The sequence below is a fragment of the Lissotriton vulgaris genome, chromosome 2_2 (assembly GCF_964263255.1).
Source record: "Lissotriton vulgaris chromosome 2_2, aLisVul1.2, whole genome shotgun sequence".
Classification (NCBI taxonomy): domain Eukaryota; kingdom Metazoa; phylum Chordata; class Amphibia; order Caudata; family Salamandridae; genus Lissotriton; species Lissotriton vulgaris.
Window position 1 is genome coordinate 125,354,578 of NC_141688.1, and position 27,601 is coordinate 125,382,178.

General features: G+C 42.8%; 1 protein-coding gene across 2 annotated transcripts in view; it reads right to left on the bottom strand.

Annotated features, from left to right (window-relative positions):
- Nucleotides 1–27,601, bottom strand: part of ALPK3 (alpha kinase 3) — a 1,258,466-nt gene that overhangs the window by 956,455 nt on the left and 274,410 nt on the right. For both annotated transcript variants that reach the window (XM_086959428.1, XM_086959429.1), the window contains one exon: nucleotides 18,951–19,072. In XM_086959428.1, coding sequence (XP_086815554.1) covers nucleotides 18,951–19,072 — 122 coding nt within the window. The remainder of the gene's footprint in view (nucleotides 1–18,950; nucleotides 19,073–27,601) is intronic.

Here is a 27,601-nt window from a genome sequence, read left to right on the forward strand (position 1 = left end):
TTTCTACAAGGCCATTGGCTTGTGGATGAGATGGGGTGGTAAACTTATAAGTCAACTCACACTCAGTCCACACTGCTTTCAGGTAAACAGACATGAAGTTACTACCTCTGTCTGAAACCACCTACTTAGGGGAAGCCCACTCTAATAAAAATGCCTAAAAAGGCCCTGGCAGAGGAGCTACGCTAGCAACCAAGATGGCCGCTTAGGCTCCCGGCTCCGCCGACCTCCGTATCCTGCCAGAAGATCCTGTTGATAATCCTGATTTAACGGCCTCCATGTAGATGAACCGATGCTCACTCCGATGGTGCAATTCCGAAAACTTAATTTGCTTGGGTGACGGAGCTGCGTCGAGTTGAAGTTTGCGGCCTAATCCAGCAGGAGAGCCGGAACCTCGAGTTTTGATCTGGCCGTGTCGTAGTTGAAGAACATCGGCCGTGGGAGGCAGTCGGGGTCCGGTCCACCGCAGTGGAGGTTTTTTCTTTGCCCGATCTCGACGGCGCTCATTTTGCCTGACCAACATTGAGGGAGGAGTGACGTGGCACTACAGTAACCGGGGGTGGGGGTCCCCGAACCGCGGACCCGGTGTGGCCCGGCCGGGGTTCGGTGAGTCGGGGTCTCCGCCCACGGAAGCGAGACACATATTGTTGCCGCAGAAACCGATCAGTCTCGTCCGACGCCGTCCATTCCGCTCCTGTCTGTTCCCCCCAGGGAAGCCAGCTCCCCGGGGGAGGAGAACATGATCGGTGTTGAGCGTGGAGAAATGGACCGGACGGAGCGTGAGCCGTCGCTGAAGACGATATTGGCTGCCATCTGGGCAATTCATTCACACGTGGATGCCCTGATTCACAAAATGATGACAGGCTTATTGGTGATGGAGTGTGTGGAATCGGAACCTGTTACATCTCAGGTATTGCCACAAGCTAAGATTTCGGCTGCGACCATCTTGATTCTGAACGAGGAACCCGTGCAGCAAGAGGAGCAGCAGCCCTTGGTTGGTCTCCTGAAAAATCCCGAACCCGGTGTTCTGAACATATTGACATACCTACCATCATCGCTGACTTTGGGAGTATCGATTTGCGTCCCCTTCCCGGGGGAATCCTGTGGGTGATTACCCTTGGACTTCTGTTTTATCCTTTCCCTCTTTAGCGACTTTACGATCTTGGAGGAAACTACATTGGGACTATCCGTCCATGAAGGAGTGTTCCTGTGCTGCTGAAGTTCTTGGCCACTTGCTGACTTTGAATTGTATTGTACTGCATTTACTCAGACTCGTTTTTCACTTCGATTCTCCTGCTGAAGTAATGGGAGGGGTTCACATATTGGTTCGGAGGGTCCAGGGCTGAGAGTGATCGACTGTAGTTGGTATTACGACCTTAATGGATGTGGAATTCGTGGCTGTTGGTCTCACGGGAGGTTGGGCGGTGCATCATGGCTCCCCCTAATTTATTTTTTGTGACTATAGATATTATTGACATTTCATCATAGGGGGTGCTTGTCTCTGGCGGGGGGAAAGGGGACCGGGAGCTCATATGGGGATGCCCTCCCCCACATTTTCTCTTGTCTACTTTTAGAACCTAGTTAGTTGGGGCGGTAGGCACACTGCTAGTGGGGGTTAGGCGATAGCCGTTGCAGGGGTGCAGGGTGGGGGGATGGATTTATTGCTTTCTTTCTGTTATCGCTGTTATGGTTTTCCCTTTTTTCAATCTTTTTCTAGTTTTTCCTGTACTAGTAATATTGCGAAATATACTGATTTTGTTTTTAAATTCTAGTGTCTGGTTGCCATGATTCTTCTGCTGTTTTGATTTTATGGGTGGGAGGGTCTTGAGGGTCCGCATTTCAACTGTTTATCGATTGTAATGTTGCAAGTCTTATTTCGTATTCATTAGCGCGGGCCTCTTGTTGCGTGCTTATCTAGGATCCTGATCGATACTGTGACCTTATGCCCCTATTCGGCTATAAATCCATTTATTCCCTATATTGGCATAACCGTTCAAGTGCGATATTCAGAAACTCTTCTCTGGCCTCACACGAACAGAGCCACATTCCAGAATAGCTTTCTCTGCCACTTCCATTGCAACCAATTAGTGCAATGACAGAGCAGAAGTCACTATCTGAGATTCCTAGATTAACACTCTGAGTTCTTCAACAAGATAAAAACTCAGCAACCTGGAAATCCCCGATTGCTGTGTTTTGATTAGTAATAGAACTCTAATGAGCACTGATAGACGATCACTTCCTAGTGACATCTTTTATTGACATCTTATGTCCAGCAAACTTACGTCAAACAAGGCACCTTTCAGGTATAAATATTACCAACGTTGCCTTAAGCAAACGCTGTCTCGTTGCTGTTGGTGAAGCTGATGCTGCCAGCTATCTCGCTGCTGCTGAAGAAGCTGTCATGCTGATGATACCATAGCTGCTATAGCTACTGCTATCGCTGCTAACTAGCGAACGATGGTGTGGTGAACCTAGGAGCTGATCAGCCGTCCCCTGCAAGAGCCCAGCAGATGCAAGCTGCCCGCGGACGCTGTCCCCCCTCCTTCTCCTCCTCGACGCGCTGAAGAAGAGACGCTGTCTTTCTCCTGCCGAGAAATCCAGCTCCAGCGTTTCTGGTCTACCCTTGCGGGTGACTGGGATATCGAGCCCTGAGGGAGATACCAGACCTCCATCATTTTATTCCAGAGGTATGGTGTTGACTAAACCCTTGAGAGAGAATTCTTGAAGCAAACCTTGGCAAAACCAACTTAACTTAAAGCTACTTACTTACTCCCCTCCCAAGTATTAGGCTTAGGTCAGGTACACTGGGGTAGGCGAAGTTAGAAGCACCAGTTGAGTATTTTAGCCTAATGTATATATGAATGTATATATGTTTTATTACTTTTAAACCATTGTATGGCTAAGAAACCATATCAATGCTTTTACAGTATTATTTCGCAATACTTATCTTACTGTACGTACTTTTTATCATAACAAGTCTTGCAATTGTGGCAATACATTTCTCTTGTACGAGAAGAAAGACTGTTCAATAAATGTTAACCCTTTATTGACAAACGCCCGTCTCTCTATTCTCTACATATTGTGAAAGTAAACTGCACCAACCTGACTGAGTAAAATAACTGTCTATTGTTTCACACGACCCTAGAGATTGACTCTTGATCTGAGGAGCAAAGTTGTCATGTTGCACGGTTGTTGGAAAACTGAATCCCTTCTTGTCTGTGCCAGGGAAGCTGATCACTTCCTATTTCAGTCAAGAAAGTTTCCAGTGACCTCTGAGCTAGTTGGTAACAAACCCAATTAAGTTTAGCATAGTCAGTAGAGGCCTGGAAGATCCGCACTTCTACATCGATACTACTGTTTATGTTATTCCAATGCGCAGGGCCTATTGGGAAAATAGGAACTACGCTACAAGGCGCCCAACGTTTGGTAAGGCTTTAAACTAACGCAAGACGTTAGAGTAACTCAATCGTGCATATTTCACACAGACCCCTTTCTCCCGTAAATACTCCAATAGACGTCTGGAGTGGGTGAAAGGTTAAAATCCGCCCGAACTCAGTAGGAAGAGATTCCTATGTAAAGCTCTGGTTTATTCAACGTTGAAGGATACAGTGTTCCAAAATATTGTGCACCTAATCTTTGTCTCCTTGGAGACCTACTCTGCAAACCTTGCATTTATACAATGCCAGGAGAAAACGGAACCACTGGGGCCGCAGCAGATGCGACTCAGCAGGGTCCCGAAGACACAGACCCGGATGCAATTATCATCCCGGTCCATTTAAGAAAATCTATAACTTTAAAACTTATAGAAAACGGACTGACACCACAAGGTGGTACAGTAATTTCGTGATAGAGGCACACGAATATCGGCAGACAGAGGTATTCTATTCATGGATAAACTTTCCAGCGGCAAACGCTAGAACAAAAGAGTTTCACTATTACAAAATAGAGAAACCTCCGGAAGAGTACGCTCCTTTCGAGGAGACTGAAATCCCACTAAAATTCCAAGAGCACTTGCTCTGGTTTAATGGCGCCCTAAAACATAATAATCATATTACCAGGCTCGGTCCACTAGGTAGACCAGGAGCAACGTGGCCGGTTCTAGCCAGCTACACACCACATCCGGACATTGCAAAAATGTCAAAGGAAGAGCTGTTAGTACAGCTAAAAACACTTATAAAAATACATAGGCAATTAGTCCAATATGTAATGCGGACTGCAACAGTCCAGCCAGCTGTTAATGTACCACAGCTGACCCCTCATCAGGGGAACACTAATAAAATCACACCACAGAACATACAGTCATGTCTTGGTAAAACACCCGTAAAACGGGAACAAATTCCTTTCTGGTTAGCACAGAAAATCACTCAAATAGAGGCAGTATTTCCTGATACTACCCCTATTGAGAAACACAGAACCTTGACCATCTTCCTTCCTATGGGAATCGCACCACACGTGGAGGACTGCGACACTTGGGGTACAGTCTTTGCTTCCATTTACACAAAAACACATGGTGTTCCGTCTATGGCGGTAATACCAGAAGTTCTAAAACAGATTCAAAATGAATACGGTCCAGAGCCCGCTTTAAATCTTGGTAGACTTCAGGCAGGTCTCGGCTATATTATTAGCCAACATAAAGGGAGAAGCAGCATCTGTGGCGATCCGCCAGAAGTTGAAGGAAACAGATATAACAGATCAGCCAGTTGAGCTTGCCAGAATCATAGAAAAATGCTATGAAGAATTAGGTAGAGACAGCTTGGGTGGAAAACCAGTAAAGCCCCAACTGCTCGAAAATCCTGAAAAATTATTTATTAAAAATAATGTAAACACTCCTAAAAAGACCTGGGATGGAAATAAACAATCCACTCCCAAGGAAAAAGTTTTCCAGTCCAGAGGAAGGTCTCCTCGACGGAGGGAAAGAACTCCAACTCGAGAACACCAGTCTCCCCAGAGGGAGCCCTCTGAGAAAAGATATAACCTTAGAAATAGGGATAATCTGAAAAAACCTGATAGATATCAAAGTATTGATACACGTCCCTCTCGATCTTTTTCGCAGAAATCAGAAAGAAGAGATTATCAGACCCAGGAGAGCACACCAAGTCCAAAGACAAGGAACCTGCTCAGAGTAAAAAATCTCAATTTCCATAAAAGAAGGTAGCCAGTATTAGAGTAATCAACCATGCCGAGAATACTGAGGACACAGTTGAAAAACGGGGAGTGGGCATTGACAATGTTGGACAGTGCAGCAGAAATCAGTATAGCCCGCAAGATCCTGATGAGTCATCTGGAGACAGTGGACATGAATGAATTCATTCAGGTTGAAACTGCCGACACCAGACTTAGCGAGCCCCATAAGATATACGAAATAACATTGCGTATAGAGGGTGATAAGACTAGGAAAATAAGGGGTCATTTTGGGATAAACTCTCAAAAGGCTATGATATTCTGTTAGCTGAAAAAGATTGGCCCCCAGAGTGTGTCAGGGAGTACCCTCGTGGCGAAGAAGTGATTATGCCTGCCTTCTCGAATCACATTCCGATTCACAAAAAATATACTTATGCAAGGAAATGGGCAGTAGCCCAGGCTCCGGCATTATATAAAAATCATGTTAAAGGGTTAAACCTCTCTACGAACTAATAAAACCTGATTTTAAACAAATCAATTGGACTCAAAAACACACAGAAATTTTGAGATCACTGCAAACAGACATGTTAGCAAAAACAAAATTAGATACACGTGACAACACACGCGGTCTTGTAATCCGAGTCATCCCAGGAAGATGCGGATTCACATACCTGACCTCTAATGAGGGAGAAAAGGTACCAATTTCAATTAAATCTCACTTGTACACACAAGCAGAAAAAACATTCAGTCACACAGAAAGAACTGTGAAAGCAGTGCAAATTGCATTGGCAAATGAACGAGAACTAGCACACGGCAAAAGGATTAATATCCTCACAGCGGAATCCGCCTTCGAGGCGCTATTCAGCCCAGTAAACCTGCCTACAGTGTCACTGGATCCGAAATGGATACAGTGTATAGATTCTCTAGGAGCGGAAGATGTGAAATACTATTTCGCCCCGCAATTCGAAGAACTGAATGATTTAGAATATGAAGAAGAATATCCTCTGCCAATCGAAATTCTACCTCTCCCACAGTACGCCTGTATAATCTTTACAGATAGATTTGTACAGCATTTTAACGTAGAGAGCAAATCCTACGATGCAGCCTGTGCGATTATTAAAGGTCGTTAGCTGTGCGGTAAATTCAGACAGAAAGTAACAAAAACTGAATCATTGAGAAACTGTTCGGCTCCGAGAGCTGAAATCAGATGTTTAAAGATGGCGCCTGAAAATGCAGAACGTGAATTCCCGACACTTATCGTGTGCGATTCTCATTTATGCGTCAACTCTTACAATAATAAACTGCAGAGTTGGATTGAAAACGATTACAAAGATGACACAGGTGCCACAATAAAGCATAAATTGCTCTGGAAACAGGTAGCTCTTTTACAGAAAGAACTACAAAAGACTCACGTGATACACGCACAGAGTCTTCAACGTGATGGCGTTCACGTTGCAGGGAATTCATTGGCTAATACAGCCACAGCGGAAGCAACTAAACCGGCTTCCGTAGCCACAAAAAAGCGTACAGAAAAATACATAGACGGGGAAACCATGCTGGCAGTAAAAACGACCGTAAAAGGCGACTGTGCAGCACTGCCCGTGAACTATCCACTCAATTATGCATACGTAATCGATGCAAACTCTGTTCCTTTTGCTCGAATCCCTGGAGTGGGGGATAGGGTAATTCCAAACATGAACAGGAGAATATTATTAATATCAGACGCACACATGGGTGAAGGTCCAAGGCACATTCAGATGAGGGAATCTCTGACTGAATTGCAATCAGTATACTGGTGGCCGGGGATGAGCGTGCAACATCAGATATATGTAAAGAACTGTCCGGACTGTGATAGGGATCGCAGTAATGAACCGGTCCTGCCTGTTGCACAGTTACCATTTATAGAAAGGGTAATGATGTCCGCAAGCCATTCAGCGTCCTATTAATCAGTTAAGACTAAACACACTTAAAAAATGAGGCCTCCAGCGCTCGGCTGAAGCTAGAACGGTTATAAGAGAGATCTGCGAGTCTTTATCGGCACATACGCAATTACCACGTTCCATTCTGACCAGGGTCCTACTTTCAGCTCTCGAGCTTATAAGGAGGCCATGGCCAGCATGGGAATTGGGTTGCGGTATTCTTGTCCGTCGCACCCCGAAGGGAATAGTGTGGTAGAAAGAAAAAAACGAGACATAAAGCGATCTATAACAGCGAAGGTATTAGGTTCAGGCGCTGGGTGGGTCAAACATCTAATAAGTGTCCAGTCCAGTCTTAACAATTTGCCAAGAAAATCTCTAAAAGGTTTCAGCCCATACGAACTATTGTTCGGAATTAGAATGAGAATTCAGGACTTAGATAGTCAGGTGTCAGTGGTACAAGATAAAACAACAGACTTTGACATCAAAGATCGTTTGGCTGTTTTACAGGAACTGAATGAAACAAGAAAATCCTTAAGCAATATAAAGTTAAAGCAACAGCCAGATACCACTGACGAGGCACCACAAGCAACAGCCCCAGCAAGGCCTGTCTGGATTCCAAAGATTGGGGATCTAGTCAGAGAAAAAATCGCGGTAAAGAAGGAATTTGGGCCTTCTTACAGAAAAGCAGTACCTGTCTTGGCAGTCACCGGAACAAGATCAGTAGTACTACCGCCCCTTGCTGGTAAAAAGGAGAACAGAGTCGTGTCTATCGACCTGGTAAAACCACAACCATGTGGCCTATAATCAACAGTAGGCCCAGTGGACTCCCAAGAAACAACAGAATACCCAAACTTGCAACAATCCAAGAGGTTCAAACTGAAAGACTAATCACATTCGATCAGCCTGCAGTGCACAGAGAAGGACTATGCAATAATGCCATGGAACTCGTGCCTCTTGAGACACATATTGAAACAGTTCGTCAAGAAACACCAGTCTACAATAATGTGGCATCAGAAAGTGCTACCGAAAGACAGATTGAAAGAACAATCCAATCAATTGACAGAACTGCCCCTGGTTATTTCATCAACTTCGACAACTTCTCTGAAGATCAAAATGACCCCGAAGTGATGCCAGAAACAAAAAAGGCTTTTAAAGAAAAAGCAACGGAACTCTTTCATCAACTGAAGGAAATCTATCTTATTTCCCCTTGGTTAGAGTTCTGGTTCGGTCTAGGTGTATTTTTCCTCCTGCTTTGGCTCATTATGGTACTTTGTTTGGGAAAATTCATTGAGGGAAAATATAGTACAATGGACACAGCAAGTCAGAACATCAACCTAGTCCTCAAACTACACAGATCATCCCAAGTGAAGAAAAGAGAACTGTCAACAGTAAATGTCACAGCCATTCCAATACTTGGTGGGGTAGTATGGGAGAAAACTGACTATGAGATCTATGGTCCGGTCGAAATCCTGAAGTATCCTCATCAACTGAAGGTTTCCTTAAGTGACTTTGTAAAAGCTAGTGCATTCTCTGATGATTGGGACTTTAACAGTATTAATGACATGATGTCTGATTTAGTAATGTCAGCTAGATTCACAGAACATGATTATTTACAAGGTTCATCTAGTTATGAACAGTTATTTTGCTACACACATTATGGTGATCATTATTTGCATAAATCTGCACAGCCTAGAAATGTTTTTAAGTATAATCAATGGGAACATTGTGCTACACCACCTAAAAGCAGTTCTAAAGCATTCTTTGAGAAATTCAAATACTTCTCAGGGTTTAACACCAGTGATGCAGAAATGTTTTATTATAAACTGTTAGATAAAACAGGAATGAAAACAATGCTGACAAACACTAAATTAATATATTCAGAAGCATTTTATGAGAAAATGATGACATTTGGTTTTGATTATTGGAAAAATAACATTGAAACGAAAACCATTTGGGGTACAAAAGATTGGCAGGTACAAGGCCTTGAAGCACTATTCAGAACCTGCATGATACCAGAACAAATGATGTTTTTAAATGACACAATTCACCAAACATCCTGTCTTGGCCTAGCTAAGATCAAAGAACTTGACAAACCGTCTATTCCGAAGCCAATACCTGATAATGCAACAACAGATATTGAGATAAGCGTATCTAAAATTTTACATTTTAACAGAACACATCCTGATTGGAAAAAGTGGTTAATCTGGCCTACAGACACAAACAACTGTCAAGATAGATTCCTGAATAAAACACAGGGGTTAAAAATGACCAGACAAGACCCTAGATACTCCCAGAGACAACATCCAGAGATAGTAACAACATACATTGTAGGGAAACTCTGCCTCGAATGGCTAGGATCATCCACACTGGCTGAAATTAAGCAACACTTGTCTTTACTAAAAGATGGTGCTGATTTGCGCGATTTCATTCTTGGACCACGCAAACAGCGTCAAAAACGTTTCATAGCGGCCAGCATCTATGCTGAGTACAACGAGGCTTGGAAAGTCACACAAATTGAAACAGCAGAAAAAATACGAGAAATTGATCGTATTAATTTGGAATAATCACTTTCTGTAGTGGACAATGGGTTAATGAGTCTGTCCTCCAGAATATATTCGTTGGACAATATTGTATCTTCTGCCTTTGACATAATAGACAGAGACTTGCTAATGTTACAGCATGGCCAATCTCAATTACGTTCTATTGTACAATTAGGCTGGACGCTGCAAAATCTTCGTTCAGGCTATGTGCCTTGGCGTTTAATCAACACAACGTCATTATTTTCCATTTTTAACCTTACTGATAAACAAATCAGTTTGGCACAGAAAGGAGCAGACTATACAATCCTGAGCATCGAAAAACTTGAGAGATTACCATTGACAATGTCAGAGAGTCCTGTCATTGAATGGATAATACACGGAATTATCACTATTCCGATAACAACTTTCCGATTTAAAAAGTGCCTTGAATACATACCTACTGGCCAGTATGAAGGATTGGGTAAAGGATATGTAAAATCAGAATGGAAATTACCATACACACATATTCTTGCTATAGTGACAGCGACAAAAATGTATTTCTTAGTGGTGAAAATTGTATACAGTCACTAAGCGGTATACTTTTGTGCCAGGGTATTAATTTACACGGAGCCTGTGAAGGTAATTCTAACAACCTTTCATGCCACCAGCTAGTCACACCTGCAACTCAGATAGGGCCCTTCTTTATGCAACTTGCTAACGGGAGTTACATTCTTAGAACGGATCACAGATGTTGTGGCCTTGTGCCAGGGAAAAGTTATCTAGTAAGTGTAACATCCATGGTCAAATGCTGTATGCAAGCATTGTTCCCGAGCGGGCTTGTAGACACAGAGACTCCCATCTGGCCTCGTCTGAATCTCTATTCTATACGAATTGATACTTTAAGCAAAATGAAGTCTGTGCTTTTGCAGACAACAGTGCCCATAACGTCATCAAAAGAGACGTATGATCTTCTAGTTGCAAGGACAGCTACGGAGGTTCATGACCTTTTATCAACAAATTGCCCCGTGCATTTCGTAGAAATGCTTAGCCAACTCCTTAACATGTCTAGTGCCACAGGCATCCCAGGCATATTTAAGACGATTTTTACGGGACTGCTAACACCATTTCAAGCAATTCTGGGAATCGTTCCAAATTTTGTCCACTCTGTTTTTGGCGGCATACCCCTATTTTTGGGACTTGTAGCAGGGATTTTATTTTTGACCCTCCTGCTTCGTTATGGCAAGCCAAAGCTCAGACATGACTCCTATGGGAATGGAAGAGACAATCCTAGCAATTCGCTACCGGGACAGAATAACTAGAGTCCTTGGATTGGCCAGGCTGAGAGATCTAAACATGACCTGGTTCCTTTCATTCAGACCTATATGGCAGAACTGTATCTTACCGGTACTTCGATGTATGCTATGCGGAGATGAGTGCGTGTTGGACATCTGTCTTTCACTTCCATCAGCAGTACCAATGGACGTCGATACTTTGCTCAGTCCGATAACGGCTCACGCATTGTGTTGTCCCCAGCGGCTACCAATCCTGATGACGCCATTCGTTGAGACTCCTGTGCTACGACTAGGTGGTAACAGTGGAGCAAGTGACAAAAGCAGCATCACCCAGGTACGACCTTCTGTGAGCATTGCTGATCCCGACTATGATGACAGCAATCATTCTCACACCTGCCAAGTTACAGCACTATCGAATTTGGTCGAACTGTCACCTGATTTTGTAGACCAATTCTTTGAGAGCCTGTCTGATATGATGTTCTCACCCGAACAGAAATAATAACTTTTGAGAAGCTTTCCGACACACAGCGTTCCCATGAACTCTGAATTCAGCCTTCAGTTTTGAACAACAAAAACTGCTAAAAGCGTTGGAACTCTAAGTTCCCTGTTCAAGCATTAATTCTTTTGAATTGAACACTTTTTAATATTCACCCTTTTTGGCACGCAAAATTCTTTGCTTAGAGTAAAAACTATTCTTAGAGAACAGAAGCTTCAACTTCTATTTCTAAACACATCTAGAGACATAACAACCTTACACCAGCCTCTAGCACATTTATTGCAATGCATTTATATGTGATGATTTATCTAGCCCTTCTTCTGTTTCAGAGATATTTCATGTGTAATTCTTTTTGCATAATCGTTCATTGATTTCATATGCTATAATTTTTGAATGATTTCTATGCTTCAAAAACGTACAGTACCTAAATTTCACGTATAACAATATACGCCTATTTCGAATGCATTTATGTATTTTGGGGTGGGCAATGTTACACATGCATCATATTGCTCTAGTTTTAGTAATTTGATGGACATGAATTCGTGGAGTGGGTGTTGCGTGCTTATCTAGGATCCTGATCGATACTGTGACCTTGTGCCCCTATTCGGCTATAAATCCATTTATTCCCTATATTGGCATAACCGTTCAAGTGCGATATTCAGAAACTCTTCTCTGGCCTCACACGAACAGAGCCACATTCCAGAATAGCTTTCTCTGCCACTTCCTTTGCAACCAATTAGTGCAAAGACAGAGCAGAAGTCTCTTTCTGAGATTCCTAGATTAACACTCTGAGTTCTTCAACAAGATAAAAACTCAGCAACCTGGAAATCCCTGCTTGCTGTGTTTTGATTAGTAATAGAACTCTAATGAGCACTGATAGACGATCACTTCCTAGTGACATCTTTTATTGACGTCTTATGTCCAGCAAACTTACGTCAAACAAGGCACCTTTCAGGTATAAATATTAACAACGTTGCCTTAAGCAAACGCTGTCTCGTTGCTGTTGGTGAAGCTGATGCTGCCAGCTATCTCGCTGCCGCTGAAGAAGCTGTCATGCTGATGATACCATAGCCGCTATTGCTACTGCTATCGCTGCTAACTAGCGAACGATGGTGTGGTGAACCTAGGAGCTGAACAGCCGTCCCCTGCAAGAGCCCAGCAGATGCAAGCTGCCCGCGGACGCTGTCCCCCCTCCTTCTCCTCCTCGACGCGCTGAAGAAGAGACGCTGTCTTTCTCCTGCCGAGAAATCCAGCTCCAGCGTTTCTGGTCTACCCTTGCGGGGGACTGGGATATCGAGCCCTGAGGGAGATACCAGACCTCCATCATTCTATTCCAGAGGTATGGTGTTGACTAAACCCTTGAGAGAGAATTCTTGAAGCAAACCTTGGCAAAACCAACTTAACTTAAAGCTACTTACTTACTCCCCTCCCAAGTATTAGGCTTAGGTCAGGTACACTGGGGTAGGCGTAGTTAGAAGCACCAGTTGAGTATTTTAGCCTAATGTATATATGAATGTATATATGTTTTATTACTTTTAAACCATTGTATGGCTAAGAAACCATATCAATGCTTTTACAGTATTATTTCGCAATACTTATCTTACTGTACGTACTTTTTATCATAACAAGTCTTGCAATTGTGGCAATACATTTCTCTTGTACGAGAAGAAAGACTGTTCAATAAATGTTAACCCTTTATTGACAAACGCCCGTCTCTCTATTCTCTACATATTGTGAAAGTAAACTGCACCAACCTGACTGAGTAAAAAACCTGTCTATTGTTTCACACCACCCTAGAGATTGACTCTTGATCTGAGGAGCAAAGTTGTCATGTTGCACGGTTGTTGGAAAACTGAATCCCTTCTTGTCTGTGCCAGGGAAGCTGATCACTTCCTATTTCAGTCAAGAAAGTTTCCAGTGACCTCTGAGCTAGTTGGTAACAAACCCAATTAAGTTTAGCATAGTCAGTAGAGGCCTGGAAGATCCGCACTTCTACGTCGATAGTACTGTTTATGTTATTCCAATGCGCAGGGCCTATTGGGAAAATAGGAACTACGCTACACTCTCAGGGATTCTTCTGTTGCTCCATATCTATCCTGCTATCGTCCCTGTCCAACCTGTTATCAACATATGTATGTATGGCACCGGATATGTCTATTCCTTTTTTCTTGTTTTAAAATAATAAAAAAGATTTATATAAAAAGAAAAAAAGACCTGGCAGCTGCAGGAACAGTGACAGCCCTAAGTGGAATAGCTTCAGGATACCTGGTAGCATGATCCACTATCAATAGTACAAATTTAGACCCTCTAGCTGTTGGAGGATCCTGGGTGCCAACAATGTCAACCACTACCCTTTCAAAGGGAACCCCCAACCAGGGGGGCCTTTGGTTTGCTACTTGTCCTTTCACTTGCTTGACAGTTAACACAGGAATTACATACCTCCTTTACTTTCTGAGATGTGTATGGCCAGTAGAAGTGGCTAACCAACTACATCAAGTTTTGGTCTGGCAAAGATGCCCAGCTAAGGGGGTATCATGGGACAAAGTGAGTAGAAACTCTCTGTACATCCAAGGCTCTACCATTCTCCTAGTGGCACCAGGTTTGGGATCTCCGGACACAGAATATAGGATTCCTTCCTTCCAATAAGTCCTGTGGGAACACGGACACCATCATCTTCCTTTGCAGTAGCTTGCTGACTTGGACTTTCAAGACAGGGACAGGTTTTTTTGTCCTTGGTTTTTTGTCCTTGGCATAGATTCTCCTTAGAGGGTCCCCCTGAACCTAGGAGCTCTGCAGTGTAAGACCCAAGTTCCTAAGGTTCAATTTCCTTAAGGGCTGACAGGTCTCTCCCTGGGGAGAGGGGACCTGAGCTTGTGTCTGTATGGAAGTTGGTTTCCAGTATTCCTGCCTTTTCTCTTGGAGGTTTCTTGGGCAATTATTCTAGGATCCAAGACCTTTGCTTTGTGCTCTTATTTATACATAACCCCACTTATGGCTGCATGGGTTCTCATCTCTACCTTAGCCTATGCTGAGGTCTCCAGATCATTCCCTAGCAGATATTCAACTGGTATGGCACAGGACACAACAGCCTTCTTTTGGACAATAGCCCCTCCCCATTGCAAGGTTACCAAAGCCAGGGGATGAACCTTAGTGATATTGTCAGTATTGATAGCTGGATATGTCTATCAAGTTAAGTACCGGTCTGAGGATAACAATTTTTCAATTATCATAGTGACACTTGCACCTGTATCTCTCAGTACGTCTGTTAAAGATTGGACGGATTTGTTAGCATAAGCTGGAAGCCATTTTGTATTTCTGGCAGCCATCTTGTTTGCCATGTGCTGCCACATGCTCGACATGTGCTCTGTCCTCCCTCAGTGTTGACTGCTCTTGTAATCTGCCTAGAAACAAACTATATTTAGCATCTTCCACCTTCGCACATGCTCAGAAGGGCCTAGCTAGTTGAATGCACCTGCTCATCTTGTAGAACTGTCAGGATATTTTTGCTGCTGTATGGAGAAGTAACTATCCTCCCACTTTGCTGAGCAAGCAGATCTTGCATGCCCATCTTTGTCATTTTGCATGCTTACTAGAGCCAGGACTGCCCCTTGGTCTTATTCTGACTATGTAACCCTAAGCATATATAAGGCTCCTGTTTTCTGTACTTTTTAGACTGCCTCATTCAGTTGCTAAGGCTTCTGTGTGACGTAGTCTCCCTCATTTGAGGATATTAAAGATGTTACTTTTATATTTCAGCTTCTGTGCCAATTTCTTCTTTGTTGGTTTAAAAGGACCAAGTATCAGTGGGACCCCTGAGGTTTCTATTTTCTACACGTCTACCTCAACCCTTTTAATAAGTGGCTTCTGAAAGTAGGTCTCCAGATTACTGGGCCAGACAGCTATGGTAGCCATATCCACCCCACCCTCTCAGACTAAAATAGCTTCAGAATTCTTTCTGACTTAGTCAGGGCAGACTAGGGATCCCATCTGGAGACTAGCAACCCATGAAGATACAATACAGTGGAAAACCCTTTTGGGACAAATAGAGTCCCCAGTCCGGTGTCCATTTTGCTTACATAGATGGTACCAAGCCTTTTTTGTGATCCCAGTTTTTACCCTGGTGTCAACCTTTGGACTGGGAAGAGCCTCGGGCCCACCCTCCTGAACAGGTTTTTGGGGACCTTCAGAAGACTCTTTTGCGTTTTGGGGTCCCACCTATTCCCCCTGGAATGGAGTAGTAACCCTTTCCCTTGCCCCTGTGTCTTTCTGAACACACTTGCTTTAACCCAATAGTCAGCCTTCTTTCCCAACTCCTAAGGAGAGACTATCCCTAAATCCACTAAGTACTGATGCAATTTCTCAGATGTACAATTACCCAACAGATGTCCCTTCATCAGCAAACTATAGAGCCCATCATAATTTTTCACATTACTGTCCTTCAACCAGCCACCTAGTGTTTTGAGTAAGAAGTCAACAAAGTCTACCCAGGATTGACTCAAGGTTTTGTGAGTCTCCCTGAACTTAACCTTGTACTCTTCAGTTGTCGGACCAAAGCCCTCAATCAGAAAACCCCTAAATGAGGTCATAGAACTCAGCTTCTTCCTCATCAAGTGTCAGGAGTCTATCCCTGCACTTTCCTGGGATTTCCCCCACAGTAGAGAGTCCCAGTGTCTTTGGTTTAACTTTCATCATTTAATAAGCCCTCTTAAAGGATGTAAACCATTTTGCAATGTCATTATGCTCAACATATTTATGGACAATTACTTTGGGGATTTTTGGATCAAAAGTTTCCTCCTTCCTCCTAGAGAGGGTTTCCCCGACACTATTCTTACGGATAATGGAGTCTTACTGCTTTCACAGGAAATGGAGTCTTTCCTTAAAAATCGTGTCAAGCATAAAAGATGCTCTCTTTATCATCCTGAAACCAATGACATGGTTGAAAGGTTTAATAGAGTGTTGAAAGAAACCATCTCCTTAGCCAAAGGTTGTGGTCTCAACTCCTCATAGTACTACATAGAAGTCTCCTTTTTTTCTCTTTAGAGGCAGATCTCCTAGTACCATTGTAGAACCGTCATGGGTGAAAAATTTCGAGGAGTCTACTTCTGTGTCAACGTCTGAGAATGGCGGTTGCGAGTGGCGCAAAAGAGAACTAGGAAAAAGCCTGGCAAGGAAAGCTCATTTTGACTCTAAAAAAGCCACCAATTATACTGTACTTGCGGTTGGTGACATGGTGGTTATTAAGCTATCAGGTTTAGTACCAAGTTTTTCAAGCCTATTTGTGGGATTAAGGGGTTTAAGAATGCTATAAAGACATAAGATCATAGAATGTGGAATTTGGGATTACCCCTACAGTAGAGAGTCCCAGAGTCTTTGGTTTAACTTTCATCATTTAATAAGCCCTCTTAAAGGATGTAAACCATTTTGCAATGTCATCACGCTCAACATATTTATGGACAATTACTTTGGGGATTTTGGGATCAAAGGTTTCCTCCTTCCTCCTAGAGAGGGTTTCCCCAAAACTATTACTACGGATAATGGAGTCTTACTGCTTTCACAGGAAATGGAGTCTTTCCTTAAAAATCGTGTCAAGCATAAAATATGCTCTCTTTATCATCCTGAAACCAATGACATGGTTGAAAGGTTTAATAGAGTGTTGAAAGAAACCATCTCCTTAGCCAAAAGTTGTGGTCTCAACTCCTCATAGTACTACATGGAAGTCTCCTTTTGTTCTCTTTAGAGGCAGATCTCCTAGTACCATTGTAGAACCGTCATGGGTGAGAAATTTCGAGGAGTCTACTTCTGTGTCAACGTCTGAGAATGACGGTTGCGAGTGGCGCAAAAGAGAACTAGGAAAAAGCCTGGCAAGGAAAGCTCATTTTGACTCTAAAAAAGCCACCAATTATACTGTAGTTGCGGTTGGTGATATGGTGGTTATTAAGCTATATAGTTTAGTACCATGTTTTTCAAGCCTATTTGTGGGATTAAGGTGTTTAAGAATGCTATAAAGACACAAGATCATAGAATGTGGAATTTGGGATTACCCCTACAGTAGAGAGTCCCAGTGTCTTTGGTTTAACTTTCATCATTTAATAAGCCCTCTTAAAGGATGTAAACCATTTTGTAATGTCATCACGCTCAACATATTTATGGACAATTACTTTGGGGATTTTGGGATCAAAGGTTTTTAAGAATGCTATAAAGACACAAGATCATAGAATGTGGAATTTGGGTAGGGTTGCATTATATAAAGGTCCGGTGTGCCTCACCGATTCTTATGTAGGAAAGAATGCTGATTTATCTGCTGTGTGATCTCCACGTGTGTCCTTTAGGCTCATCAAAAGTCCATTCTACTTGAAGGATTATTTACAGTAAGTTTCTTTATGCATTTATTTTTTTTGTCTCTGATTTGCTCAGTATAGTTTTTTTTATATATAAGTTTCTCAGTTATCTTTGTGTTTTTTCCATTGTTTTTTTTTTAAGGGGGAAGGTGTGTGGCACCTAGAGCTTGTTGTGCTTCTGGTGCCATGGTAACCTAGCTATGCATCCTTTATTGATGGTATCCTTTGAACATAGAATGTTGTAATTCAAATGATTAAAAGGTCTGTTTGATGCACTGGCTGGGACCTGGATGGGTTTTTCCTACATCAGATTAAACTTGAAGTTTTACTGATAACCTGATGTGCGTGATCCTTTACTGCTGTCAAGGATCTTACACCCTGCCAATAAAAGGGACTGGGTGCACGGGCCTGGGGCCAGTTCTAGTACCACACACAATGTGTCTGCGTGGTCATTCATGCAGCATGTGGCCTAGGGCCCACAACACCCCAACCTGGTACTCAGAATCAATCTTAAACTGAAGACTTTTTAAACGTTACGCTATGCATAGAACAAAGTTGATTACTTAGTGTCTATCCATATACATGTTTTTTTTGAGTCACACTGCATATGTTTTATGCACAATATTTTACTCTGGGATAGTCACGACAAAGTTAAATACAAGCATTGACTAATCTACTAGGCCTTTCCTTTAGTAAGCAGCAGTGGAGCGACCCTCATTTTACAATGCTTGTTTGATTGCTAAAACCATTTAAAGATAGCTGAGTATGAAACATGAACCATCTTAAGATGTTTTTTGTCATGAGGTTTAACAAACCATTCCAAAATGGCTGACCGTGCATATACGTTTATGGCCATGCAGTCTCATAAACTGGCAGACATCTTGGAATGATATTTGTTATACTGTGACAAACTCCATTTCAAAAAGGTTGCCTGGGTGTCCACATTAATGTGTATGAGTGGACAATCAGCTTGGAATGGCTTTCTGGCAAAGTATTAAATAAAAGTTACTTCAAAATGGCTGCCGTTGCCAACACGTGTGCATGCAAATTCACACACTCTCACATATTTCAAAGATGATAAATTATCATTGTAATAATTCTATCATTGCTTACTATGAAATAAGCTTCTGTCCATTTTTATTGAACTTTTACTGCCTCTAGACACTTTCTGAAAATGCAGTAGGCAGTACTTCTACACTATGCATATTGCTACAAACATTTCCACTCAAGTATGAAATGTATCTTAACAAGCTCAATCTGAAAATTACCTGTGACTATACATGTAAATTTGGCATCACCGTCCTCGGATACAGCACGAGATTTCAGAGTGGCCTCAAAGCATGGTTGAGTTTCCTCAGTGAGTTGTGAAATGATTGCACAGAATGTGGTCCTGAAAGAAAAGGCAGGAAGAATTATTCAGAAAATAATAACATAAAAAATCTTGCTTTTTCAAGACTTTTATTTTGACAATACAAATGCATAGTTCATATGACAGTTAACAATTATTAAAAAATAATTTATAAACCTAGAAACTTTTTAATCATAAAAATCACCATTAATTTATTCTATAAAACTGTTGTGCTATCAAAAAGATTGATTCTCTGAGCATATACTTTCAGCTTTGCTCAGACCTTGAAAATATGTAACAATAGGTAATGTGAATCACTAGACAAATACTGTTGATATTTGATGGCAATGGACCTCATTCACAAACACTAGTTAGAAATGTACTCCCATAGGTAGGTATTCTCCAATGGAAGTAAACTCCTGTGAAGGAATTCACAAAGGATTCCTCAACTCACATATACGCATTACTATATACACATTAGCAAAAATCCACAGTGTACATTTACACATGCATACATGCAATGCAAAAGGGTATCAGCACTATAAATATTTTTATGATTTTCCTGAAGCAATATTTCTAACTGCAAATAAACCACTACCACTTTACCTCGACCTATGTCAGGAGTGTTCCTTTCAATCTGGCACACATTGAATTCATACCCTTGACAAAAGAAAATTTAGCAGCATATTGAGGGTGCCTGCAAATGTTTTTGAATAGCTACAGACATGCAAGTTATATAGGAATTCACATAGTATACTGGTGTCCCCACCCTGAAATTCACACACCATCTGAGTGATATAACACACACATTACATAACACACACATTACACCACACTTGTGAAATTTACTTGTGAGTAAATTATTTCCTAGCATAAATTCACACTTTGTCAATACCAAACATTTCACTTACACTTAATAAATAACTTGCAGGAGTAAGTTCAACTTTAGCACAGAAATGAATGTGAATTAGATGAACTAGTCTTTAGTGTATCTGGTAACTGCAAATCTCAAGGTGAGAAAAATGGAACTCTGCTCCTATAAGATTAGTTCTGCTTTTCTGAAAGTTCTACACATGTTTGGGAGATTCACAAATAATAATAAAAATAGTTAAGAAAGTCTGTTAGCAACATGATTAACAATTTGTGTACAACAGAATCTACCATTAGGGCCCAACATATTCCTGTCGAATCATGTTACAATATATTAATAGGTGATTTATACACAGTGGGCAAAGGCCAGAAAAATGAATGAAGCAACAGATCAGTTAACACTGGGTTGACTGGCAACTTACATTTTTATAAACTGTAATCGAAACTAAGTTCTGGTACCTACATAGGGCCATATGGGCAGAGTCACCATCTTTACCAATATAAAATATTGGACATTTTGTACTGCAGAACAAGTTATTTCCCTTCTGTAACCTTCGGTAAAGGTCATTCTGATGCATACGCTTATATAACCACAGATTCCTCACCACCGATTCCTCACCTTTTGAATACCCCCATGCAGTACACTGGATCTGCAGTTTTTTTTCAGAAATTCTTTTATGTGCCGGTAGATTGCATCATGCGGCTCCACCTCACCCCAGATGTGGCATCAAAGCCACAATATAATCACCACCTCCAAGCACCCCTTAAAATTATTTCTGATATTTGTAAATGCAGTCAGACACGAAGTTCTTAGAAATCAGATAACTTTCTATCCAGGCAGTAGCGTTTCATGAACATATAGACCTATGCCTATGTCACAGCCTGCACTGCGCATACCAGAGCAAAGTTACCAGTCTGGTGGAATGAGCCTTCAAACCTTCTGGAGGCTGTTTCTAAGCCAGGCAATAGCAGATCTTTATTCAAAGAGCAACGTATTTGGAGATGGTCTGTTTCTGTACTTCTCTTTATTTCTTCCCTCCACGGAAACCCAAAAAGAGCTGATCGTCAAGATGTGATTTTTGGTCTAATCGATATAGAAACTCAGAGCTCTCTTAGAATCTAGGTGGTGGAGTCTCGCTTCTTCTTGGATGGATGAGGAGCAATGAAAAATCTCTACAGGATAATAAAATGCCCAATGTGGAAAGGAGTTCCAACCTTTGGGATGTACTCTGCCTGCACCAATTAGCCCAGCAAGAAGGTGGTGTGGTGGACAGAAAACACTTTCACCTCACTCATTCGAAGAGCTGACAGGATCGCAATGAGGAACATTACCTTTTATTTGAGCAATCTCAGGTGTCAGCTGTGTATAGGCCAGAATGGAGTGCACATTAGGAATGTAAGAACCAGACCGAGGCCCCACTGGGGCATCTCAAAGGGACCATATATATGGACCAGCCCTTTCAAAAAGTTAATCACAACAGGTGAATTAAACAAAGATGGCTGATTAGGCAAACATAGAAAAGCTGATAAGGCCAACAAATAACCTTTACCTGTTGCTACAGCAAGACCTTGCTGGATTAAAACGTGGAAAAAAGAAGAACTACTGGGCTTGTACGTGTTGGATATGCCTTGAGAATCACCAGTCAATAAACTTCTCCTAGAGTCCTTCATAGATTGTTTTGGTGGTGGAATGCTTGGCTGCCAGAATGAATCATACTTTTTGGCGAGGACATTCTAAAGCAGTCAACTGTCACTGCTCATTCACTAGGTATGTAGCTGTAAGTTGTTCAGGTGCGGGTGCAGCACTCTGCCCCGCTGCTGGAATAGAAGATTCTCCCGCAGAAGCAGCTAGATTGGAGGGCAGATGCTCATGGCCAGAAGTTCTAGGTACCACACACTCCCTGGTCCGATTCGGCCCACTAAGATGACATGGGGCTAGGCGTTCCTGATCTACTTCAAAAATTTGAGCATCAGAGTTAAAGGCGGGAAGGCGCACAGGAGCCCAAGTTTCAGTCCAACCAAAAGGCATCTGCGAGGAGATTGCCTTGAGAACTCCAACAAGCGAAAGCTTAGGCACTGCACCTGCCATTCGTGATCTGCTAGGCAACGCCAGCTGAGATCATCAACCCTGGCATTTAATGATCATGCCTGGTTTTGTATGACCTACGACTCCACCCTAACCTGCTTGCTGCCGTACAACTTGGCGTTGTTGGTATTTGTAAGAACCTGCAACCGCTCTCCCTTAATGGGAGGGAGGTAACCCTTTACTGCCCACCACATTGCTTGAAACTCCAACAGGTTGATGTGGAGGTTGGTTTCAGCCATATAAATCGTCCTATGAACTCCACCTCTCCCAGCTGGCTTCCCCAGCCTAGCAACGATGCACCTCACACAATCATTAGTGCTTGGTGGTGTAGGGAGAGAGGTCTGTTGCCAGTCCAATTGTGGTCCAGTAACCATCACTGCAGATTGTGTGTTGTGTTCTCCAATACTTGGATGGAATCTGAGTGGTTCCCTTTGTGCTGAGCCCACTGATCCCACTCTAGAGCGTGTATGTGCCATCTGGCCCTATCCACTACCAGAATGCCGGAGGACAAAAAGCTACAAGCCTCAGAGCCATTCTTCTGAGACCCAGGTCAAGGTTTGAAATATTGGGATCCTAACCCAAATACCATGGGCTCGCTGGCCAAGCTTATCACGTCCTTCGGTTTTTCTTGTGTCTCATATGCTGACGACACACTGTTATAAGTGTCTCATGCTACGTTTAAATAAAAAAAAATAGCCCCAATTGAATTTCCTTAGGGAAATAATTGAAAACGTGGGTCTTTAAAAATTAGCTGTAGGACACCACTATCTAGCAATATTTTGTCATTTAAGCAGCGCCAGGACTCCACAGGGCATTCGAGCCCTATAGAAAATAAAAACTCAAATCAAACCAAAATCAAAATCATTGTCTCAAAAGAGACATGTGCTATCAAATGGTATTTCTATGAGGGACTGTTGCACATCGTTGGCGACACCTATTGATTGTTGGCATGCATGAAGTTGAAGCACCACACTGGTACCAACTGCCCTACCCAGTCAGTAGTGTCCAGGCACAATCTAATGACATACTTCACCGCATCTTGACCATCCTGAATTAATTGCTAGAGTTATACGCAGAGGCCATCTGGGGCTGCAGGCAAGGTCTTGCTTACCATGTTCCACAATGCTTGCGAGTCATGACCCAGGAGGTAACTGGAATTGACAGACTGAAGGGCAAGGGTGGCAGAGGAGAACATTATTTTCCCCAATGCAGTCATACGTTTTAACTCTGTCTGGTGGAGTGTTCGGTAGTGCTTTCGGGTTGAGTTAGTTAGTGAAAGTCTCAACCATAAGGCTCTGTAGTGTTCAGTGCTGCAAGAGGAAAGATGGGTCCCATGGAACTGGTCAGTGTTGTTGGGCCATTTTCCTGTTGACAGGCAAGATCCTGGCTTCACCCAGATTCAAAGAGGGTGTCTTTGAGGGCTTCACTGGATGGGAGGAGTGGCTCTCCCAAGGTGTTCCCTAGTTGCAGGGCCTTTGTAAGCACATTCCTTTCAACCTCCTCTTAGGGAAGCTGATGCCGAAGAGCGGAGGGGGCTGTTATACTGCGGCCTAATGTCACTTCCGGGGTGGGATGAAGCCAGCTTCAGTCTGGCCCCTAAGGGTATTCAAATGGCAAAGAATATGCAATTAGAAGTATCCATCAAAAGTACAACCTTAATATTGTCCTCCCTTATTTCAACCTCTGGTACGACTCTTCACACAAGAATGCATTGTTCTTTATAAAACACCTAGAAGATAGGCGCCTAGATTTGGAGGTCTACTGTGCCCCGATACTCATCATGGCTTTTGCTTTGCATAAAGGGGCTGCCGACCCGCACCCATACAACCGCTAAAGGTGGAGAGCCACAAATTATACAACTTGCCACTTCTATCCAGCATCACTGAGGGGTATACTTGAAGCCCCTCCGGGACCGCATGGTACCCTGATGGACAATGGAGGCGCCTCCTGTACCTAAAAAGGCTGCCATCTTGACGTCTCCATGCAAGTGACTTCAATTCAGTTAGCCCAGAACAGTCTTAGTATCTTGACGGCCTCAACTCAAATCAATATCCATCAAGGGGTAGTGATCTTTCTCCTGCATCAGTTACTTGATCCCAAGGCAACAATACCTCCACCAGCATTCTCCTTTTACTGTCACCTGCCTGATTTCAAAATGGCGGCCAGACACAGTTTGTGACTTTTCAATTTCCCACCCAAAAATTCAAATCCTAAACAGTGCTACCTGCATCAATTAGTTTGTGAAGACCTAAGGTGACCCTACATTGAGAGGTATGCTCACCTCTTCGCGAACGTCCATGATATTGGTGAGCACAGTCAACCACTTTATACAGTAAAGGCTCTACCATGCATTAACTCAACCACATCCGACACACTAAATACACCTGGGATCCAGCTCACTCCCAACTACGATACATGATCTACTTGTAACTACCAGCTTTGACCATCCCCCACCACTTTCACATCTGGCCAGAGAGCCATGACTCCAGAAACAATAGGGGTGGGTTGGGTGGCTTCACGGGGTAGGGAGAGAGGTCTGTTCCCAGTCCAACTGTGGTCCAGTAACCATCACTGCAGATTGTTTGTTGTGTTCTCCAATACCTGGATGGAATCTGAGTGGTTCCTTTTGTGCTGAGCCCACTGATCCCACTCCAGAGAGTGCATTTGCCATGTGGCCCTATCCACTACCAGTATGCCGGAGGACAAAAAGCCAATAAGCCTCAGAGCCATTCTCACTGTGACCCAGGTCAAGTTTTAAAATATTTGGATCATAGCCCAAATACCCTGGGTGCTTTGAGGAGGAGAAAAGGCTTGAAAATGCACCATGTCCAGAATGAATCAAATGAAAAGGGTTCCATTTGTTCAGATGGGAGTCTTCTCCTCTGAACAGTTTAGGCTTGCCATGCGGTGTACCACTGGGCTCATCACTAAGCCCTACTTTGTTTAACTTATATGTGACACCGCTGGCCAAGCTTATTAGGTTCTTCAGTTTTTCTTTTGTCTCATATGCTGACGACACACAGTTATATTTGTCTCAGTGTCTCATGCTACCTTTAAATTGAAAAAATAGCCCCAATTTAATTTCCTTTGGGAAATAATTGATACAACCGCTGAAAGTGGAGTCCCACATATTATACAACTTGGCGCTTCTATCCAGCCTCACTGAGGGGTATACTTGAAGCTCCTCCCGGACCGCATGGTACCCTGATGGACTATGGAGGCACCTCCTGTACCTAAAAAGGCTGCGATCATGACATCTCAATGCAAGTGAGTTCAACTGAGTTAGCCTAGAACAGTCTTAGTATCCTGACAGCCTCAACTCAAATCAATAGCCATCAAGGGGTAGTGATCTTTCTCCTGCACAAGTTACTTGATCCCAAGGCAACAATACCTCCACCAGCATTCTCCTTTTACTGTCACCTGCCTGATTTCAAGATGGCGGCCAAGCACTGTTTGTGACTTTTCAATTCCCCACTCAAAAATTAAAATCCTAAACATTGCTACCCGCATCAATTATTTTGTGAAGACCCCAGGTGACCCTACATTGAGAGGTACGCTCACCTCCTCGCGAACGTCCATGATATTGGTGAGCACAGTCAACTCCTTTATACAGGAAAGGCTCTACCATGCATTAACTCAACCACATTCCACACACTAAATACACCTGGGATCCAGCTCACTCCCAATTACGATCCACGATCTACTTGTAACTACCAGCTTTGACCATCCCCCACCACTTTCACGCATGGCCAGAGAGCCATGACTCCAGGGACACAAGGGGTGGCTTGAAAGATGCTAAACCTGCACAAAAAAGATCCAAACAAGATCCCACCGCTCAAGACTCAGCGATTAAATCTATACTAAATGCTAGCCATACTCTGGAACTCATTATGGAAAAACTCATCGCCCTACATATCCTTGCTCAATCCACAAGCATTAAACAGGACATGCATCTTTTGTGAGGAGAGTGACAGAAGCAGAGTCTGGCATAAACCACTTAGAGGACCACAAACAGAGATAAACAAAAACTTTATCAGTCACCATTTCAAGACTGACCTGATTGGGAGAGAAATCTTATGAACTTGGAGAAAGACATAGGCCATTCTCAACATTTTTTGACTTACAGAGATCGCGGAGAATCTGGCCTCATCTTGTGTCACTTTCATTGAAAAATAAATATACCACATACTCTGGGCTTGAGCTTTGCAAAGGACTTCGAAATAACTCAGGACCGCAAGCTTCCAACATTTAAGCCCAAAAACTCCTCAACACCCAGAACCCTGATTTTCTGTCCTCTATGTAGTTACTCAAATGCAGAACTAATTCTCTACCAAATGAAGAGGGTACAAAGGATCATCTTGCATGGCTCCACTTTGTTATCTCCCAAGTCGACTTCAAGTAACCAGTTAAAAGAAGGAAAGTGTTCTATGCCCCACTTTTGAAAGACCTGACAATACAATATTTCTTCATTGGTCCTGCTTGTCTGAAGACCATCTACAACAGTAACAGCCATCTTCGACGACCCTACAGACTTGAATTCTTTCATTGCGGAAATTAAGGAATCGAAATTAACTCTTAAATTCTCAATTTTTTGGGGTCCAGTAGCTCCTGTGAAAATTCACAACTTGTTATGAAAATTCGCAACTTGTTATGACAATAAGCCACTTTACTAACCTTACACACATAAATAACCTAAACAGGACACTTTAACAGGATTAACAGGTTTAAACATCTGCCCAACCACTTAATTGTCTTAACAACAAACTCTATCCATTAATCATACCATGCTAACACATCTCTGCTATAAATACCCACATGTTCCCAGAAGTTAACGATTTAAGTACATTAAACCCAAACTAACCTCCTTATCAATACCTGATAGTAAGGACTGAGCATACATCAAGCAGTTTTCTGCTAATATACAAATAAATAACCAGTTCAGTTTGTGATCTTTAAGTCTTCCCTACACAGCCTGAACAACAGGTACAATAAGCGCATCATACTCCCTCTGTCAATCATACAATTAATCAAACATGACTTATAAAGTGTGGCTAATCACTCATGAGGGTATCCCGGCGCTGAGAACCCAGCTGCATAGGGAGGGTTCAGTTGAACAGCCAGGTCCTGAATTCTTTCTTTAATTCCAACAGAGAGGATGAGGTATAGAGGTGAAGGGGGAGGTTGTCCCAGGTGTTGCTTTGGCAGAGTCAGGGTTGTAAGTGAGGGAGGCAAAGCGAAGGTGTCTGGAGGATTGGTGAAAGTTCGGGTGGAGGTTGATATATGCTGGTCCTTGGTTGTGCAGAGCTTTGTAGGTGTGGATCAGTATCTTGAATTTACATCGCTTCTGAATTTCGAGCCGGTGGAGCTTCTTGAGGTGGGAGGTGATGTGGGTCTGCTTAGTGAGACCGAGGATGAGTCTGGCAACTGAATTCTGCATGGCCTGCAGTCTCTTCAGGAGGTGTGAGGTGATTTCTACATAGAGGGTGTACCTTAGTCCAGTCCTCTGGTGACTACGGTTTGAGCGACGGTTCGTCTGGTGTTGATGGAGAGCCATTTGAAGATCTTACGGAGCATGCAAAGAGTGAGGGAGCAGGCGGAGGAGACTGTTGATCTGG